The following is a 20,718-nucleotide window of genomic DNA, read 5'->3' on the forward strand; positions in this document are numbered from 1 at the left end:
TTTCTTTGCCTACGATTAGTAAATAAAGTGCTCGTCATTCACGCGCTGCTGTATAAAAAATTTATTAAAATATTAGTACAGGTGAAAATGGTAAAAAATCTTTAACAAGAAGTAATTAAAATATTCTTAAAAAAAGGACGGGTAAAAAATACTGCTACAAAAAGTTGGTTAGTCGAGCAATTAAACCGTTCTCTGAGATTGCGTAGCCACGATATTCATTGCTTTAGAACGCTACGCTTTTCTAAAATCTTTCCTGCATGATATTCTGTAGAAGCTGGTATTTTGTTGCCCTCATCACGTGTCCAAGGTATTGTACCTTTTGGATCTTTTTTTTTTTCACCACGGAAAATCTTTCTACTATCAATAGTTACATAATCTCCGTTCTTCTGGGTATGTAGCTGAAGTAATTTAGGTATGCTGGGTCTTAATAGCCCGTCTTTTATATGAAGCTCTTCCAGAATTGACAGGTTGGTTCTATGTCCTGTCCAGGACACGCGTGGAATTAACCAACCTCTTCTTCCTTCCTTAATAAGAGCATTAACCAACATAAGCTTAGTATTCCCCGTTATTGTTTTAATTAAGTTAGCTTTTTAATTTTAGTCTACGTTTGATTTCTGAGGGACTATCGCCATTCGATTCGATCTGCGAATAATGAAATATTAGGCCGCGAATATAGGAATTGGATCGCATTTTTTTAATCCGCGAATAATGAAAACGCAAATGAAGGAAGCGCGAATAAGGAGTAAACTGTATCAACGTGTGTCTTCAAATGCTTTCTTTTCCGAGATAAGGAATGTTAAATTTTTCTTACAAAATAACAATTTATTTATTTCTCTGAAACCGGTTGAGATATCCAAATGAATTTAATGAAATAGTTACTGTGCATTTTTTAACATACAATTAAGTATTTTATATTCGTCATTGGCGCGCATACGGGTAACGATCTCAATTTTTTTAAAGAAAAAGAAATGGTGGGAATTGAATGTATTTCTTGTATTTTAACTTTGGGTCAGTCTTTATCATACAGATTCCTTATTAGGTTAACTAAGTGTTTAGGTAGGTACTTCTATTTCCATGATATACTCCAGGGGATCCTGTTTTATTAAATTAAAAGCCTTTGCGTAATCTACGAAACAGAGCAATATTGGTATACAGTAAGGTCTCTTTTTATGCGGATAATTTTTATGTCATTTTAAATTTGGGCGGTTTATCCAAAGATTTCTATTATTACCTATTATAATTAAATCTTAAGTATTCACATCTAGCTGTCAGTAAAGTGAGCCTTTGCAATTCGGGGATTCCATTGTTACATGATGTCAATATTACATCATTGCGTCATTATTTTAAAATAATTTTTTTCTTAGCGGTACTTCGTTGTATAATAAATTGTTAAAATTTTGCTGATTCCAAGTTGCAGTATAATAAACAGCACGGTATTGGGATTGAAAGATTTCAAGTGAGTGTCGTAAAGTTCTATTTTTCATTAGAAGAGGTTTTTGCCATCTCAATATCGTAAGTCTAATTTTTTTTATTTCTTTTTTTAAGATTTTATTTGGCCTAATGGAGAAAAAAAAAACATCAAAGACAATCAATTTCGTAGGAAACGAAGATTGCAATGTTAGATTGCTTAAGAAAAGGATACGGATCTACGGAAATTGGAAAACATTTTAATTTAGGCGAATCAACTATAAGAGCAATTAAGAAGAATGAAATTGCTATAAGAAAATATATAATGGAATTGTTGTATGATCTGTACTAATTTCTCTCCGTCTGCTTATTAATATTAATGTAATTTCTTCTTTTTTCTCTGTTGACTCTCGAAAGAGTATAGCGCCATCATGTCCGTGGTTCTCCATTGTTTTTTTTTTCTGGCCTTTAGTTGTCTTATAATGTAATTTATAACTCTAAATAATGTAGTTTAGAATAAAAATATTACTTTGAAATTTTCAGAAGTTTCAATATAATACGTTTTTAATAAATACAATGTTACATTATACAGCAAATCTTAATAACTAAAGAAATATACACAATTTTTATTTCACACTTAAATATTTCCTGTCAAATGCTACTACGATATATTTGTACCTACGAATGGGTTAAAATCTTCCTTTAGTCCAACATAACCCAGACTTAAAGCCCACAAATCTTTGGCTAGCTTTTCGTCGGACGCATTTTGAGCAGGTGCGGTTACTTTACATTCAGCGTAATAAAGGCCAGTTTCTGTAGCGCATTTTTCGTCTACTGCGCAGTAGATTGAAGTGGCTGCTCCTTGATCAGGGTTCTTCGCAAAAACTTTAAAGAGGTTTCGCCACATCCAGTAGACTCCGGGAAACACAGTCTCATCAAAATATCGACCTGCTTCTGTAGATACAGCACCGGGATGAGCTGCGTACACATTTATACCTTTGATGTTGTTTTCTAAAAATAAAAATAAGTAAAAACTGTTTGGCGAATTTGTACGATATGAATTTTTACAATAACGTGTATTCTAAACTGTGTTCTAAGCGAAGAACCTTAATACTAATATTCTACCACCAACGACCGGTTTCGCATACTATAATTTGCTATGCATCTTCAGGTCAACGGTACATAGTAAACTAAATGCTGAAAATATAATAACCCGTATTAGGGCACTGCCTGGTACAAAATATACAGCAATTATGCAGATATTATATGTGTGTGCTTTCATAGACTTGACGTGCGCCTACGACATAGTGTGGAAGGAGGGTCTTTTATTTAAAATATACCAGATGGTACCATGCCGTTTGTTTAACAGTTTGATAAACCAAATGCTAAGTGACAGACTTTTCCAAGTACACCTAAATGGGAAAAACAGTAAGTTCAGAAACCTGCAAAACGGCTTACCACAAGGGTCAGTTATGTCTCCTCTTCTTTTTAATATTTATACGTCAGATGTACCAACCACCACCTCGCGCCAATTTATTTATAGATGACATGGCTCTGGGTGCTCAAGAAGAAGACATAAAAATCGCCGAATCTATAGAAGCAGATCTAAACACTGTTAACAGATACTTTAAGAAATGGGGCCTACAACCAAACCATCGAAGACTGAAGTAACAGATTTCCATCTTAACAACCACAAGGCAAATTACAGACTAAACATAGAATGCGACGGAACCATTCTAAAACACAGTTCAAACCCAAAATACCTCGGTATAACTCTAGATCGTACCCTAACTTTTAAATTGCATTTGGAAAACACTTTAGCAAAAATAAAGACCCGCAATAACATTATTCAGAAATTAGCAAATACATCATGATGTCTAATGCAGAGGTCATCAGAACGAGCGCGCTGTCCTTAGTATATCCTACTGCAGAATATTGCGCTCCTGTCGGGCTAAACAGCCATCACACAAACGTCATAGGTACCCAGTTAAACCAAAAAATGAGGCACATAACGGGAACTATAAAGCCCACACCAACCCAATGGCTTCCAGTTTTAAGCAACATCGCTCCACCAGCAAGAAGACGACTAGCCGCACTCAATACCCTAGTTCAAAAATGCCAACAAAACCCAGCACTACCGATAAATACAGACATCGCTGAGCTAGACCAAAGAGAGTTACGACTGGAATCCAAACATCCAGTTACTAGAACTGCTACAAGATTGGCTGATTTCACTAATGAGGACCACTGGATGGGCGAATGGAATCCAGATATCAGAAATGCTAATCTCATAGAAAACCCAACAATTAAACCAGACGGCTTTTCTCTTCCTTGTCGTGAATGGTGCAACCTTGATAGAATACGAGTTGGTCATGGAGTTTGTAACAAGACTCTGAACCAGTGGGGTATAAATGCAAGTCCGGGATGTGACAAATGCACCGCTGTTGAACAAACAATTAACCATATCGTCTTCGAGTGCCCAGCCACCAAGTTCGCTGGCAGTCTTCAAGAAATCCACCAACTCACTCCCAAGGCAAGAGATTGGTTTCGAGGCTGTAACTTTCGACTTTAATAATTTTTATTTTTTATGTTTGTGTTTTCTTATTTATTATTGTTATTGTCATTATTTTTTTAATGTAAAACCGTAATGTGTAAAGTTCATACGAATATATATATATATATATATATATATATATATATATATATATATATATATATATATATATATATATATATATATATATATATATATATATATATATATATCAAAAATTTCCACCTGAGATGGGGTGGCAATTATCCCCAAATCGACATTTTCCAAAAAAATTGCGAAGTGAAAACCTTCGTTTCCTGGACTAACAGAAGATTTTATTGAAAAATAAAATGTTTTCCCGTATAAAACTTATTAAAAAATAAATTAAAATAGAATATGGTTGAATGCTCGAATATATGAACTTGACGAATAAAAGGCAGATATCTAGCACAGTTTTTTATTAAATCTTGCCCAAGTACTTTCGCTCTCAGAGCATCTTCAGGAGCATAACGTACCATCTAAACAATAATATGCTGGATAGCCAAATTTTGACGAAATGCCCCTGAAGATGCTCTGAGATCGAAAGTACTTGGGCAAGATTTATACTTATATATTAGATTAAAAGAACTGTACTCGATATCGACCTTTTATTTGTAAAGTTTAAAAGAAAATTCTTAAATATAGGGACATTTATGTTTCTAGTAAACGTACCTTCAAACTTTCGAACTAGTTCCTTTGTAAACAGAATATTCATCAATTTACTTTCACCATAAGCTCTTATAAAAGAATATTTTCTGTTGGTAAAGTTTACATCGTTCAAATTAAACTCACCCCAGAGCACTACGACAAAAACAATTATTCACTATAAAGGAAATGCCTTTAGGCATATAGTTACTTGCGTGAGAAACCGACGAGACATTTACTATCCTCGCTGGTGTGCTTTTCATTAGAAGTGGCATTAAAAGTAAAGTAAACAAAAAGTGGCCCAGGTGATTGGTTTGGAAGGTTAGCTCATAACCATCTTCCGTCTTTGTATATGGGACTCCGATGACACAGGCATTATTAACTAAAATATTCAAATGGTCTTCGGTCTTTAGTATTACTTCAGCACATTCTTTCACCGATTTTAAACTTGAAAGGTCTAAATGGATCGCTTTCAATTCGCCCACATTTGTGGAGTGTTGGCACTGTATTTTAATATCTTCTATAGCTTCATTTGCTTTCACCATGTTTCGACATGCCAATAAAACTCTAGCTCCTAAAAAGTATAAGCAATTAGTAACATAAAAACTGTCAAACTAAAAGATTAAAATAAAACTAATTCACAAAGATCCTCCTTGAAAGGCAGTAAGCTCGTAGATAGATGCAGTGTTACGTTTGGAACGTCTCGCAGTTACTTTCGATTAAAGTTCTTACGAAATATTCCGGGTTTGGAATAATACAAAATATATAATATACAGGATGTCCCTGAAAATATTGCGTTTCTTTAAGGTATGGATATAATACACAATTTGGAACAAAAAAGTACTCTAACACTTTTTTTAGACTTAACTGTTTGAAAAAAAATTACATTGTTTTTATATAGGTACATAAAATTTTCTCCTTGAAGCTCCTTTCTTTGCAATTTATTTCTTTGATTAACAAAGAAAAATGATTTAGTTAATTTTAAATCATAAATGCAAAACACATTGACCCACAGTTGTCTCGAATAAAAAACCTCTTGTAATGGAATACAAGTTAGAGGTAAATTCTGCATATAGTCTATGCATACACCTGCAATATCAGCTTCGTTTTTACAACGAGCTTCCACTGAAGTCAACTTATTATAAAATTTCTTGCTTTTTCTAATATGTACCATATGCTCAGCTGTAACACATCGTTTAGCTGTATCATTCAAAGATGGATTTTTCAGTTTAGTCGAATAATCTTCACACTTGCTACATACGTCTTTCTGTGGATGACCAAAGAAGTAGGTATAATTTTGATGGTAGTATTGCAGGTAAAAGTTATATTTCACAAGATGCTCAGGATATCGGTTTGTGTAATTCATAAGTTCAACATTTATACCAGCTTTTAAGTACCTGATCTGCCTATTAGCATAGGCATTAGCATGAGAAGTAAAATATAAAAGTCAGCTCTTTTAAAAATGACTGACAGTTCGTTTTGAAAAAGACATAACTCACGGACTGATAACCTTTTCATACTAAGCAAAATATTTCAACACACTCAACCGTCTACAATATTAGCTTCACTGATGCGTCTACACTGTAAGAACCCATTATCACCATAAACGATATTTTGAAAAAACGGGAATTATGTCCTTTTCGAAATAAGTGACATCTAGTTCAAACTAATTCATTAGTTATCCAACAATGCCGATATACAAGAATGGTATACTGTGTCAGTAAGTTCGATATTTCTAGGCTCTCCTTTAAATCTTAGTGCAGACATAATTTGATAAGCACTTAACTTAATTCAAATCGTATAATGTACTTAGATAAGATACATACCTCGCTCATAAAGATTTTTCGCAGTAGCTTTTCCAATTCCCGTATTAGCTCCAGTAACAAGAACAGTTTTTCCATTTAAGGTTACATCAGAATTACATGTTCCATATGACTGACCCATTGTGAATTAATGCATACAAAAATCCAAAACGTAGCGTAAAGACAAAAACATTCGCGAACAACTCTCTCAACCAAACACTTCAAACGTTTTTTGTTTACTGATGATGATATGATAAAATGTAATCAAGTTAATGGATGAGCTACTGCATGTAACGCGATAGTCTTAAAATAGACTCGATTCGAGTTAAAATTGTGGAAATAATTTTAGTAGTAGTACAAGTACATTCTGTTTCTTCAGTGCGCAGCTACACATGGCTACACAGTTGATACAAAATAAACATCCTATAATTATTTAATGTATATTTAAATTTAAATTCAGTGGTGGAAATTTTTTAAGTAAATATTATTTATTTGATCAATGGCGTTTCAATAACAAATTTCTGTTTACTTTTTTAAACTTAATAATAGAATAGACTAGAATAGAACTTATTTAGTCAATATACAAAAATAGTTTAGTTTTTGACAAGTCATCGGAATAGTGACAATTATTACATACCCACATTACAAAATGTATGTAAAATTTTTGCGAATTTAAATATTACAAACAGATATTTATTACTAATAATTTAAGAAACGACAAACACACCAAATAAAAACAAAAACGTGAAGTATCGTCATAATAGGCAACTACCCTGAACAAACTAGTACTATTGTGTAAAATCTGTACTTAGATACTCTGTTTTCACTGAGTGTGAAAGTGAAGCCTTTTTACTTCATCTGGCAAAAAGTTATACAAACCAACAGCAGTCGAATTTTTTATACTCTTTGTCATGTCAACCAAAAAGGTTGTACTCTAATAGTATCTTTAGATCTTGTATCGTAATCATAGAAGTTGGAGTTTATATTAAACTTAAACTTACCTTTGTTGGCATGAATTTCAATCAGCATCTTATAAATATAGAGTGAATTTAGTGGCATAATACCTAAATCCAGAAATAAAGGTTTACAGTCCTCCCCTATACTATACAAATATCCTCACTAATTTTTTTGTAATTTAAAAATTCTATCTGCGTGACAAGAATTAACCCAAACAGTTATTCCGTACCGTAAATGTCTATGGATTAGTGCAAAACAGCACATTCTACAGGTACTCTTAGTCTAAGTTGCGTATTAAAAATATACTTGTAGCAAGTCTAGAATTTAAGTGATCTGTATGAGCACTCTAATCCAAAGTATCGCCTAGAAAGATTCATAACAGTTTAACACTATTTCTTGAGATATACTTTCAATCAGAACTAAAAATCAAATTCTGATTTTTGTCTTCATTTAGCTTTATTAGCCCATTATGTAAAAACCAGTCTTTTGCTTTCTGAGTATCACTATTGATACGAACATGCATTCGGCGTGGTCCATGTAACAATTGCATCTCGAAAGCGACTAGAAGTTTACAGCGATGTATCGAGCGCGAGAGAGATCAACCCGTCAAATAGGCGAATTATAGGTGGGCTACTCCAGAATGTTCTAGTACATAGTGACTTTTATATATAAGCCTACCTTCTAGGAGTTTTAATTAGTTAATAAGATATTTTCGTTTAGTAAACTTATAAATAAATATATGTAAATTCGAACCGCTCATTTTATTTAAAAACGTTACAGTTGGTGTCCGGTGTGAGGATAATTGATTTATTTAAAAAATAAATTCAGCAGTGACTTTTGAAAAGTATTGTCCGTCGGGAACATCCGCGTAGTTCGGTAGTGATCTTTGTACGAAAGAACATTTAAAAAAGTACGTGTGTGCCTGACCAAAGATGCTGCTAGTAGAACTTTCAGTAAAACAGTTGCGTGAGCAACTAGAAGAACGCGATGAAGACTGCAGCGGGTCCAAGAAGATACTCCAGAATGACTGAAGACTGTTCTCAACAAGAATGGAGAAGACCCAGAGACATTCCAGTTCTAGTCAGCAGAAGAAGCAGTTTTAAGAAAATAAAAAATGTGTCGCAAATGATTGAAGAAACTTCTAAAAAAAATGATGATAAATTAGAGAACGTCTTCAAAAGATTCGATGAAACATTCGAAAATGTATCTAGAAGATTCGACGAGACTTCACAAATAATTAAAGAAATATGTATTCAGAACAATGAGAAATTTGAAGAAGTCTCAAGAACATTCGATAAGATACAGAAAAAAGGTAAACGACAAGATAGAAGACGTAGAAGAGAAGATCAAACAATTAGAAACCATGATAACTAACTAGAAAGTGCTACCACCAGTTAATATAGTAGCCTTAGATCCGGTAGTAAAGGAAGAACCACCGAAAGACGAAATTATACATCATATGAGATTCAAATTGCCACCATTTGATGGAAAGTCCTCTTGGTCCATATACATTAGACAATTTGAAGCTGCGGATATAATTCCTAAGGGTCAAGAAAAATGTTACCAGACCTTGTTTACTCGACTAGACAAACGTTACGGAGATGTCCATCTACAACAAGTCTACAAGTCGCAACTAAGAAGTAGAATTCAACGAGCAAGTGAAAATTTGCAAGAGTTTGAAGCAGATGTTGCTCGTATAGTGCGGTTGGCTTATCCGGAGGTACCAGACAACATTTTGGAAGAAATTGCTGTAGATACCTTCGTCAATTGGTTAAAAGAAAGTGAATTACAGAAAGCTTTACGACTAGCAAGACCGAAAGTTCTAGATGAAGTGCTCGCTATTGTCTTGGAACATGAAACAACTAGTCAAACTTCACGGAGCCATCGAGTAAGAACCATTGAAGAAGGCGACGAACCAAACGATGAACGTCTGGAAGAAATGGTACAGACGCGAGTCCAGATGATGGAATTGTGGTGACGTAGGTCACATTCGCCGTAATTGCAAGAAAATGATACAACAGTCGGAAGACTAGAACGGGTCGACACCAAGGGGCAACTGCCAACCTCGAGAAACACAGCCACCATAGTAACTGTTAACATTACGTCCTCCGGTGGAATTCATAACTTGTACATCGAGAGTCGTATTAATAATATATGTAGATCATTTTTGGTAGATACAAGAACTATTGCACGTCCAGAAGTTATACGAGGCCATCTTAAATTATCGCCTGCAACATGGTACAAGTAGACACGGAGCCAGCTGGAAATTTTTTAAAGATTTTTTTACTGTTTTTTTTGGTTTCTGAAACATAATTCATAAAAAAGCCTTTTTTTCACTTTTTTGGTTCTAAAAAAAATTGCAAAAAATAGCCTTTTCAGATTTACTAGATTTTTACCAGAAATGATCAGGAAAATTAACAAACAGTGGTCAATTAATAAATAAAAACTAAACCACGAAATTAATTTTTTTTTAATTAAAAATAAACTTATGAACTATACCACAATATGTTCATATAAAATATTTCTAGCAGCTATAAAGTTTCCACTATTTTTATAAATAATGTGTAAATTAAACGCAGCTTCTCTTTTTAGAGAAACAATTTCGGGATATTTCTCCAAATAAAAATTGTCCACTGCGAAAACCTTTTTATAATAAAACTCAGCTAGATACATAACGCCCAACTGATGATACATTCTTCCCAAATTATAATAGACCTCCTGCTCAGCCAGTTTGTTTCTTAGCTTGGCGTAATTAAGAAAGAGATAGGACACGATCTCGGCCATAGATTGTTTTTTCGCTCTGTCCAAGCTTTTATGATGATAGTGCTGCAACATCGCCACAGCCAACATAAACGCTGCAAATACGGAATTGGTTTGTTTGTACCGTTTTAGGTAAAAATTTATGGTGTTAATGTAGTTTCCTACGGCCAAATTGTGATTAGCGATGATAATCCTACGATTTTCTATTGGCAAACTGCCACCGAGTCTCTCCAAGAATCTGGTGAAACGCAACTCCTCTGGCGTAGCTGTTACCATGCCAAACCAGTTCCACGCCAGATTGTTATTTGAATACTTTATGATGATTTCCCTTAACAAATTGTACCCATGGAAGCAGTCGTTCGTCAATAAACATGAGAAAGCCGCCATGATGTTGATATCCGCTAAAAAAATAACACAGATTTAATGCAGAGTTACTTTAATAGAAAATTTAAAATCACAAAAAAGCCATGGAAATTTTAGTTGTTTTGAAAAAGAAATTAAACAATTTCCAAAGCTTGACTTTCAATAAAAGAGTCAGCATATATTAGTGTTTTAATCACTTGGCCTTTTGACCGCAACCTCACAATTCGCCGGTCACAAACAACTGGCATATATGCTTGACAAAAACAAAAATGATGTAAGAGCTAGTGAATGTTATTTGCAATGCAATTTGGTATCCGCCCTCCCCTACCTAGAACAATTAATACATAAATCTGGCTCCTTATTACAATCATAACATATGGTTGCAAAACTTCACATTAAAAAAAGCGATAATAACGAAACTCAAAGTCACTAAAAGGTCAATAGAGCGATACATGCTAGGTATAACAAAAAGAAATCGAAAAGAATAGAATATCAGACAGAAAACTAAGGTCAATGATGTAATCCACAGAATTAATTTTTTAAAATGGTAGTGAGTGGGGTGTTTAGAGAGAAGAATTGATAATAGATGGTCCACTAGAATTACACTGTGGGACAAAAAAAGCGAATATTAGATAAATGTGGGCAGAAATGACGAAAGATTATGTAACAGTAATATTTACTAACAAATACTTACTCAAATATTTTTGAAACCTCTTTGACGCCAAGGCCATAAAAGTGAATTTCTGCAAATAACAATATTCTTTTCTATCCATGGATAACTGTAAAATATTCTTATAAATTTCGTAGTCTTCCCCTAAACTAAGTTCTTTAATGACTGTAAAGTTACTGTCGATGCTTGTACTGTCATTCCTAAAATTTCTCATCTTTTTTAATTTAGCAAGTTTTTCAGGAGGCCTATCTTTGGTCAACAGTAACTTTAACTCCTCTGGATGTTTGAGAACTGGACAATGTCGAGACAATAACAATTCCACACATTTCCAGTATGATTCCCAATTGTTGATCTGTTTCAATAATTTCATTTGTTCCAATAGAACAGCTACGTCCAATTTATTGGCACTAAAATCTTGTGACATCACCTTCAGAGCCTCTTCTCTTTGGTTTTGTTTTAGTAACAACATGGCTAGAGGATACAATACTTCAACATGACCTGGAGCTAGTTCTTTCACTGTGTAGTAGGAATCAATTGCTTGTTCTATCATATCACATGAAGCTAAACATTCAGCATATTTTAACCAAACAGCTGCCAGGGAATAGTTTTTACTCTTTACCAAAGGCACCAATAGCTTGAGGGCACCCATAAAGTAGCCCACATTCATCAAGGATTCTACAACATCCAGATAGAGATCTCCACAAGTTTCAACATCCATTTCAACAAGCATTTTATCTAGGAGTGAAGAAAATAGATTTTCACACCGTAACTTTACCAAACATATGATAAATTTTATTTTAAGATCTATTGGAAGATGATCTGGCTCCTCGTAAGAATTCATAACTATTGAATTATCATCAGTTAAGTATAAATCAAAAGTAAATCCGCAAAATTGTGTGAACACATCCAAGCAATCAGAATAGCGTTCATTAACAAGGAGCAATTCCAACATGACATTTGTGATATTTTGGGTAACTTTTTCTGGAATCCTCTTTATGGGTATTTTCAAAACTTCTATGGCTCGGATATAACTTTTGTTTTTGTAGTGTTCCTGTGCTACCTCCATGCTCAGATCAAGAATTATATCAGCATGTTTCTTGTCTATATGATTTGCCATTGTTTGTTTTGCAACTATAGCACTCTTTGTATCACCTAAAAAATAATATGTTATTAAGTTGGGTTAATCATCTAATATTAAAGATAATATAGTGAAGCAAAAATCAATTTGTTTACCACATGGTATGGTATGATAGATATGAAAAAAAAACTTGCCCACATGCTTTCACTAACTGGAAATATTTTTGAATATTATTGTATTTATAAGTATCATTAAAAGATGATTCATTGTGAGGAGATGTATAGGAACAGACAGCAAAAGAAATTCAAAGTGCTTGCTATTAAAGGATATGACATTTAATTTATAACTACAGTTTAATGTGAAAAGATGTTTTCAAGTAGCATTACATATACGTTATATAAATATATATATATATATATATATATATATATATATATATATATATATATATATATACATATGATCATTTTGTATATAATTCCCTTCTATCCATAGGGTTTAAGAAAATAATGAAACAAAATGATAAAAGTAAACTAATAAAAACCTAAAAGATACTTATGAATTGTACTACTACATAAAAACAGATACATTTACCTTTTTGTTCTAAAAGTTCCAACCTCTTTTTATGTAAAAAAAAGTTAGTAGGATTATACTTGACACCTCGAGAATAACATTTAATTGCTTCTTCAATTTCCCCATCTTGTAAGCACAACTCGGCCAATCTACAAGTTGTAGCTATACTTGTAGGAGCAAGATGACTGGCAAGCATTAGATACGCTTTATATTTCTTGTGGTTGGTACTTTCGTACATCTGTGATAACGTTAAATATGGTTCATAGGAATCGGGTGCTTGTCTTATGACTTCGAAGCACATTTTTTTTGCCGTTTCTAAATCTCCCCTGGCATAACGCAGGTTGGCTTCTCCCATCAATCCTTTTAAGTGAGCTGGTAGTTTACTGGGATCTTTTTTAAACCCTCTTTTGATTTTTCCTAGAATAGAGTATATCAAACACGATATTCTATGAAGAGAAGGAATACTTACCGTCTTCTTGGCCGCTTTCATCGTCAGAATAAAAGTCTTCTACTTTTGATAGACTTGTTCCTGGAAGATCCTCTTCCATAATTATTTTAAACAGATTTTTGTTTATCAACAATAGGATAACCTAACCTCTACCTGTACGTGAAAAGTGTGAAGACAGCAACAATACTGTCTTTTATGATATTTATTTGTGAAAGCACAGCTACTGGTTTGAAGTATATTTTTAACCATAAATCATATTTACATTAATCAAAAGACAACAAATTGAATTCGGTTTATACAGAAAAACTTCCTACTACTGCATTCTCTCAAATTTGTTTCTATTAAACTTTGCTGATACTTTACAAGTACCTATTAGATAGGCAACTTATTTAACATATATACATATTAATTTAATAAGATATAGATTAGTAACGAAAGCCCGTGAGGCATAAAATATATGTTTGTGGCCTGTTATCTAAATAAAAATATCTCACGATATCTCTAAAACTTTATTAAATAAATACAAAATCAAACAAAACAGATCTACAATGAATTTTAATAATGTTCAATTTAACTTATGCAACAAAACTAATGTTGAAACTGTCCAGTTTGCATTTTTTTATGACTAGCTTCAGTAAACCCCATTTAAAATATAAATAAGTACTACTGTTTCCTTTGGTTTTGAAGTTTAAGTTTAAGTTAATTATCTTAAAGCTGAACATGTTATTTGTCATGGTGTGCATTGTTATAGTTTATATAATCATTTTATACAAATAATTGGCTTCGATGTTAAATTAAAACTACCTAATTTTTATACAGAATACCAACATTATTTATACGCTACAAGAGAAACCAATAAGAAAACCAATAAAACCAAAACAGAATGAAAATTTAAAAGATTGTCTGAGATAAATATTTCTTTACGGTTCCATACTCAATTTAAGTTGATAAAGTACAAGGAAATATATAGGTACTTAAAATAAATAAAAAAAATATAGGATACCATAGAAAATGACAAAATCATAAATGGAGAACAGTATTCTCAACATTTAATGTAACTGAACAAAACTATTCGTGAAACTACATATAGATTAAAGAAGAAAACAATCCTTTTCTGCAGAACAATGGATATGTTTTAAAAAGTGTCGAAAGGCATGCATCTATCCTCAAAACCGAAGACTTTCCAATTAAAAATCCATTTTGGGCTGTCAGTTAGTAGCAATTAATGCAATACTTTCAGACAAACACTACAAAGGGTTATCGTTATGCACAACATAAACATATTTTTTACTGGGTTTGGAAATTAGTTCAAGTTGTCAAATAAATTCTCTAAAACGAATACGGAATGAAACAAAAATAATGCCTTATAAATGTTGCGTACAAATCTTATGTTAAGTTTTAATACATTTTTACATAGCAATGTGAAGACAATTTTATTGTATCGAAGAAATCGTCCGAGCAAAAAATATACAGAATATTAACCGTTACTGAATAATCAGTCAATGAAAGCTCATTAAAAACTAATTAAATAAAAATCGATTAAAAACCCAATTAAACATATTAGTCATAAAAGGTTAATATTTATCGTAGCTTTTTGACCCAATTCAATATTGAAAACAAATGGAAAACAAAAATAAATACAAATTTCAAGTATCTCAATATTTTGATTAGTCTCGACAATTTTAATCTCTACAGTTGAAGACAAAAAAATAGCACCTATGAAGGTTTTCGGAAACAAAATTAGAGTAGGTACTCTTTACTATCGTTCAAGTAAAACCAAAACACAGCGTTGCCAGATGTTTGTTAAATAAATATTAAATTTTTTCATTTTTCACTTCGAGATTTGAGACAAAAGACTTAAAAGCAACATTCCTAAAAATGGTTTTTGGATTAATTGTATACTGACTGTTTCAGGATTATTGTTCTAATAAAAAATTATATAACTACAGTTGTAATTGAAAGCATATTATATTAGTTCAGTTTTAACTTTCAGTTAAAATGTTTTATGTTCGGCAACGTCGCCTTCGTTCGTTCGTGTACGGGCACTAGATAATCTTTAAAAATGTTTAGTTACTTCAGTGCCTGAAGTAGTTTCCTACTGACAAAACTCCTTCCTGGCCATGATTTCTCAGCGACAAAGTATGACAGATCCGTCACGAAGGTGTCTGTTAATTCTATTATTGTCAGTTTAACAAACGTCACTGAGGCGTAATCAATTTTAGACAAATACAATGAATCCAGACGAAAAATCAAGATTTGGATGCCATTCAGGTGAACAAATCAAAAAATTGGTTTCGGAAATTGTCTCATTGAACACGTAGAGGTCTAGAAGCTCATTTGGGCCCAATTTTTTGAGTTTCTATGAGTGAAAAATTTTTCGCTTGAAAGATGTACTACCATAACGGAAGTAGCAAAAATTCTCGAGGATTATGCCTTTACTATGCTACTGCTACTGCTCAATAATACACAAAATCATGCTTTGGTAGAAAAAAATGGGCAAACTACTAGAGCTTATAATAATTGTACAGTTAATATTGTTAACAAATAAATAAAGATTATGTTTCGTTGATATGGTGCATTAATTGTCTCATGAAATAGTCTTGTCGAATATCATTAGAGAGAAAATTATTTACCGGAGAAACTTTCTTCTGGTTTTATTTAAGTTTGTTGTCTTTTGGCAATTTTCGCTTATGAAATTTTGACAAAATCTTTTAAGCGTCAAAATTTAATTCGCGAAAATTGCCAGGCAACAAACTTTTATACCAGTCGAGAATATTGGAATATTGAAGCGACTACAAGTAATAATTGGGCGATTTACAACCAGGATTTGCATGTACAAGGTCAGAGGCTTGTTTTAAATATTTATGAATGCTTTAGGACAGAAAATGAAAATTCAACTCCACACGAAATTGTCAATAGAATCTGTAAATTAACAAAATTGTCATATAGCAACGTTTACAGGGTTGTTAAAAGGGGAGATGTTACTGATCACAGTTGAAAAAAAAACGCGACGAACAAAAATTTTATAACATTGATGAGCTGCAAGAGATATAATTCGAAGAACGGTATACGATATAAGAAAACAAAGTTCCATTATACTTATTATCATCATCATCATTCTGGTTTTACAACCCTACGTAGGTCCCAGCCTCCTCAAGAATTTCTCTCCAGTCGTCCCTATCCCATATTTCTCATTTCTTCATCGATGTTATCAAGGAACCTTGTTCTAGGTCCTACTCTTCTTCTCAGACTAATGGATCTATCAAGGAGCATTTTTCTAGCTGGGTTCCATTTTGTTCCATCCAAATTACATGCCCTATCCACCTCACATATCCTATCTTAATATGTTTTAAGATATCAGGTTCCTGGTATATTCTATAAAGTTCGAAGTTGTATCGTCTTCTCCAAACTCCATTGTCATTCACTGCTCCATAAATTTGCCATAGTACTTTTCTTTCGAAACATCCTAGCATGTTTTCATTATTTTTTGTTAGAGTCCAGGTCTCCGAACCGTATTTCTTTCAAAAGAAATAGAACTAAGTAATGAAGTTAAGATACGAAAACTATAATGCCTTGGCCACGTGATGAAAGGAACACAATACCAGTTTCTGCAGAATATGAAGATTTTAGAAAAGCGTAGTGTTATAGACGACGAATGTTATGGCAGCGCAATCTCAGAGAATGGTTTAAGTACTCCTCTAACTAGATTTTTAGAGCAGCAGTGAACAGAATTCAGGTAATCATGATGATCGCAACCTTTCGAAAGAAATGGGACCTTAAAAAGAAAGTTATATTAATTCCCAAATTAATAAGCTCATTTAACAAGTTACAAAAAGAAGATATGAATTGACAGCCAATACGGCATAGCATCATTACCTTATTACAATGAAGATGAGAGTGTGAAAAAAATTATTTTATTAGCAAAACAATGCATGATAACTAAAAATAATTTATTAAGTAGGTTAATCTAAATTATGCCATTGCTGCAGTCTACATTGTCTCTTTCAAAACTATTTCTAAGGTTGTTTTTTAATAATTTTAAAACGCCATGCTGCATATTTTCTTCACTAATCAATAAGGCACTTTTATCATCATAATTTTTCTTGTTGCAATCAGCTCCACTGGTCAATAATATTTCTGTGATTTTAACATTACCGGCTTGACAGGAATAGTACAAAGGTGTGTTGCCTTTGGCATCTTGTTCATCAACGTTGCACTCCCCACATTTCAATAGTTCTCTGATTGTTTGTACTCGTTCATAAATACAAGCGAGATGTAAAGGTGTGTAGAGAGTTTTGAAAGTTTTTACATTGGGCAGTGCTCCATTATCCAAAAGTAGCCTTAATATTTCAGTTCTGCCAAACTTTGCAGCTGTATGTAGAGGAGTTTGACCACTGGCATCGCACATATTTACATTGATAGATGTTGTAGTGGTTTCTTTGTGACTGAAATCGTCGTAGTGTTCATTTTTGCATTTGTCACAAATGCACAAAGGATGACAACTCGTCGGTTCTGTTTTTATTGCCTTTGAGCTGTTGTAACCTAAATAAAAGCTAGTCAAAGGAAAATCATTGTTTTGTATAGATTTAATAAGCAGATCAATCTTTTTAAATTGGTCTGTACTCCTAGGACGCACTCCATGGTTTTTGCAACTATCTTCAAGTACTGATAGAGAAAGACTGTTAAAATCTAAAAGGGATTTAGCTACCTTGGACTTTTGTTTTGAGTATTTTTCACAAACTTTTATTATGTAAAAGTTACATGCTACATCCAACACATTTTGATTTCTCTTATTCTTAACACAAACTGATGCTCCATTTTCCAACAAAATCTTGACGATATCTAAGTAGCCCCATCGTGCAGCCAATATTAGTGGAGTATCTCCAAAAGAATTGCCAATATTAACCTCAATATCAGGAGAAGAATAAATCAAAGCTTTCACACAATTTTCATGGCCATGCAAGCAAGCCAAATGTAAAGGAGTGTTTTTCTCCTGGTCTGCTATGTTAACATTAAACTCTCTATTGACCAAAAGCAACAAAATATTCTGCATGCCTTTGGCTGCTGCATAATGCAAACATGTCTTTCCAAACGAATCAGTGTAGTTAACATCAACTCCTCTATTTAAAAGAAATTCTACCACCTCACACTTTTCTAAACGAGTAGCAAAAACAAGTAAACTTTCACTAATTTCAGAAAATGGCACAAGTGTATTAAATTTTTTTTTCTGTTGTTGAACAATAAGTCTACATTTACTACAAACACACAAAGGATGGCACATACTTTTAACATAGTTGTCAGATCCAGGCATCAGTCTTAAGCTGTTAATATCCCCTAACTTAATTTGTGTTTCTAAAAAATTAACTGCAATTTCATCATGCTCTATATTTTTCACGTTATTTTTAATATCCCAGAACCTACTACTACTAATGAATTCTAAGGCTGCTTCAAAGGACGAAATACAAAATAATCTTTGGTCTGAACTTTCACTACTTAACTGAAATTCCTTTATAAAAACTAAATTTGAAAACCAATTATTTACATTTAACTTCAATATCAAGAACACCAATAACTGTAACACATCATCAGAAGTAACGCATAACCCACTAATGCTATTGCCAGCCTCAAAAATAATATCTAAGGTCTTTTTCAAGCAGTTTGTCTTTTCTAAAACTGTATAGTAACTGTTGATCTGATTAAACTCATATTTGGCAGCTAGAATTATATCTGAAAAGTCATTATCAATGCCTAAATCTTGATATTGCACATCTGAACAGTTTCTTATAGTCTTATTCAAATAACTATCTTTCTGATGGTTCAAAGTGTTCAAGCTAAATATCAAACTTTTACCTAAACAATACTGCATATATGTTTCTACAGCTAATTTGAGGTTTTCTACAAACTGACTGGTTTCTAAACATTTCTCTCTCAATACTTCATTTTTAAAACAAATCTGTAGACACTGAGAAAATAAAATACCTATTAACTCCTTTTGAGCTTGAAGACTTTCAATTTCTAACTCATTATTGCAATTAAAGTTACAAACCACATTCTTGATGGAGTCCAATATGCTATGGCTTAAACTGTTACACCAAAGAAAGTCTATACAGTCATGTAAAGTATTCAACTGCTTAGCAGTATGAGAATCACAAAAATTACGCTTTAAAAACAGTGGGTGGTCTATACACCATACAATAAATTTTGAACTGTCCCTATTATAAAACGTCTCTACAAACAAAACATTTACATTTTTTGTAGGATTGCTAACATCCGTAATAATTACTTTATCTGTTATACTTATTTGCTTTTTGCTTAGTGTGTAACATTCCTTATCGGGATCGTCCGTGGGACATACTATAATATGATCCAAAATTACATCTGAATTAATTTCTGACTGTTCAAAGGTCCCTATTCGCGGCACACAAATTATCCAGCGCTGTACTGATGATTCTTCGATAAGATCAAGGTGGTTTTCCTGAATTTCTTTAAAAAAGGGATTGTTTGATAAGTTTTCATCATATTGGGACCACATATTTTCATATTAGTTTCACAAAAATGAAAACGGATTAAACACTAAAACACAAAAAAAACATTTACACATTTTCAAAATTAAATAGAGAATCGCTCACCTTTAAATCGAAATGGTAACAAAATACAAATTATGTTTTTAAATATTCTTTTAATAATACTGATTAGTGGCTCATCTGACATCTGCATCTGACCGACATTTGAAAATGCATTTAAAATTACTTTTATTTTTATTCATTGAAACTATGTAACATGAAGTTGCAAGCGAAGCATATAAGGAGAAAGAAGAAGAAAATCGTAATCCTGTCAACATTGTCAACTCTAATTTGGCCTGTTTTGCAGGAAGCAAACTAATCGAGGCACACTTTAAACTATTTTAATGGTTTATTAACAAGAAAGTACATACTAAAACAATAATAGTTCCTTTTTTTGGAGTTGAATCCTATTCTATTTCTGACGGGAGAAATATTTGTCTCTTTCAAGATTAATTCGCGATTGAAAACAAAGTATCTGACCTCTGGCGGAATAAATTTAAACTACTAAAAGTGGTATTTGGTGGTATAAACAAACCAGACAGCTGTTGATTTGAATAGAATTATTAAATTTTTTTAGTAAATTTCAGCATTATGACTATGTCACAGTATATTGCCAAAGAATATTCTTTATAAAGCAATATACTGTGACTACGTTAAAGTATTTTAAATCAAATCAATATTGTTCTGTTCCTCAATGCAATTCAAGATCGACAAAAGATATTTCTCTATCCTAAACTGGAAAACTTGAGGAAATCAATAAAAAGAAAATACCACTATCATTAAGTCAATAGCATACCGAGAATACATAATTTATTTTCTTGAATAACAGAAATACAAATAGGGTGATTGAACCGGTTTGCCAGACAACACCAGTTGTCGG

At 32.7% G+C, this 20,718-nt stretch overlaps 3 protein-coding genes across 3 annotated transcripts; all 3 read right to left on the bottom strand.

Annotated features, from left to right (window-relative positions):
- Positions 1-1,936: 1,936 nt before the first annotated feature.
- Positions 1,937-6,744, bottom strand: LOC140444223 (retinol dehydrogenase 13-like). Its single transcript, XM_072535971.1, has 4 exons — positions 6,451-6,744; positions 4,836-5,198; positions 4,652-4,780; positions 1,937-2,418 (listed from the first exon to the last, which is right to left on the bottom strand). The coding sequence occupies exons 1-4, from the start codon at positions 6,566-6,568 to the stop codon at positions 2,069-2,071; spliced, it is 960 nt and encodes a 319-aa protein (XP_072392072.1). The 5' UTR covers positions 6,569-6,744; the 3' UTR covers positions 1,937-2,068.
- Positions 6,745-9,837: 3,093 nt separating this feature from the next.
- Positions 9,838-13,434, bottom strand: LOC140444226 (general transcription factor 3C polypeptide 3). The gene is made up of 4 exons (XM_072535974.1): positions 13,297-13,434; positions 12,849-13,244; positions 11,201-12,328; positions 9,838-10,544 (listed from the first exon to the last, which is right to left on the bottom strand). Exons 1-4 carry the CDS (start codon positions 13,373-13,375, stop codon positions 9,877-9,879), a joined length of 2,271 nt encoding a protein of 756 aa, XP_072392075.1. The 5' UTR covers positions 13,376-13,434; the 3' UTR covers positions 9,838-9,876.
- On the bottom strand, positions 13,293-20,081 carry LOC140444225 (ankyrin repeat domain-containing protein 27-like). The gene is made up of 2 exons (XM_072535973.1): positions 19,905-20,081; positions 13,293-19,848 (listed from the first exon to the last, which is right to left on the bottom strand). Exon 2 carries the CDS (start codon positions 19,805-19,807, stop codon positions 17,243-17,245), a length of 2,565 nt encoding a protein of 854 aa, XP_072392074.1. The 5' UTR covers positions 19,808-19,848; positions 19,905-20,081; the 3' UTR covers positions 13,293-17,242.
- Positions 20,082-20,718: the final 637 nt, after the last annotated feature.

This window comes from Diabrotica undecimpunctata, chromosome 6, assembly GCF_040954645.1.
Source record: "Diabrotica undecimpunctata isolate CICGRU chromosome 6, icDiaUnde3, whole genome shotgun sequence".
Lineage (NCBI taxonomy): Eukaryota > Metazoa > Arthropoda > Insecta > Coleoptera > Chrysomelidae > Diabrotica > Diabrotica undecimpunctata.

Coding starts and splice junctions, on each gene's coding strand:
- LOC140444223 (XM_072535971.1), bottom strand. CDS start 6,568: ATGGGTCAGTCATATGGAACATGTAATTCTGATGTAACCTTAAATGGA. Junction 5,199..6,450: donor GAAAAATCTTTATGAGCGAG/GTATGTATCTTA, acceptor TATACTTTTTAG/GAGCTAGAGTTTTATTGGCA. Junction 2,419..4,651: donor ACTAGTTCGAAAGTTTGAAG/GTACGTTTACTA, acceptor TTTTATTTTTAG/AAAACAACATCAAAGGTATA.
- LOC140444225 (XM_072535973.1), bottom strand. CDS start 19,807: ATGTGGTCCCAATATGATGAAAACTTATCAAACAATCCCTTTTTTAAA.
- LOC140444226 (XM_072535974.1), bottom strand. CDS start 13,375: ATGGAAGAGGATCTTCCAGGAACAAGTCTATCAAAAGTAGAAGACTTT. Junction 13,245..13,296: donor TGAAAGCGGCCAAGAAGACG/GTAAGTATTCCT, acceptor ACTCTATTCTAG/GAAAAATCAAAAGAGGGTTT. Junction 10,545..11,200: donor GAGGTTTCAAAAATATTTGA/GTAAGTATTTGT, acceptor TTATTTTTTTAG/CGGATATCAACATCATGGCG.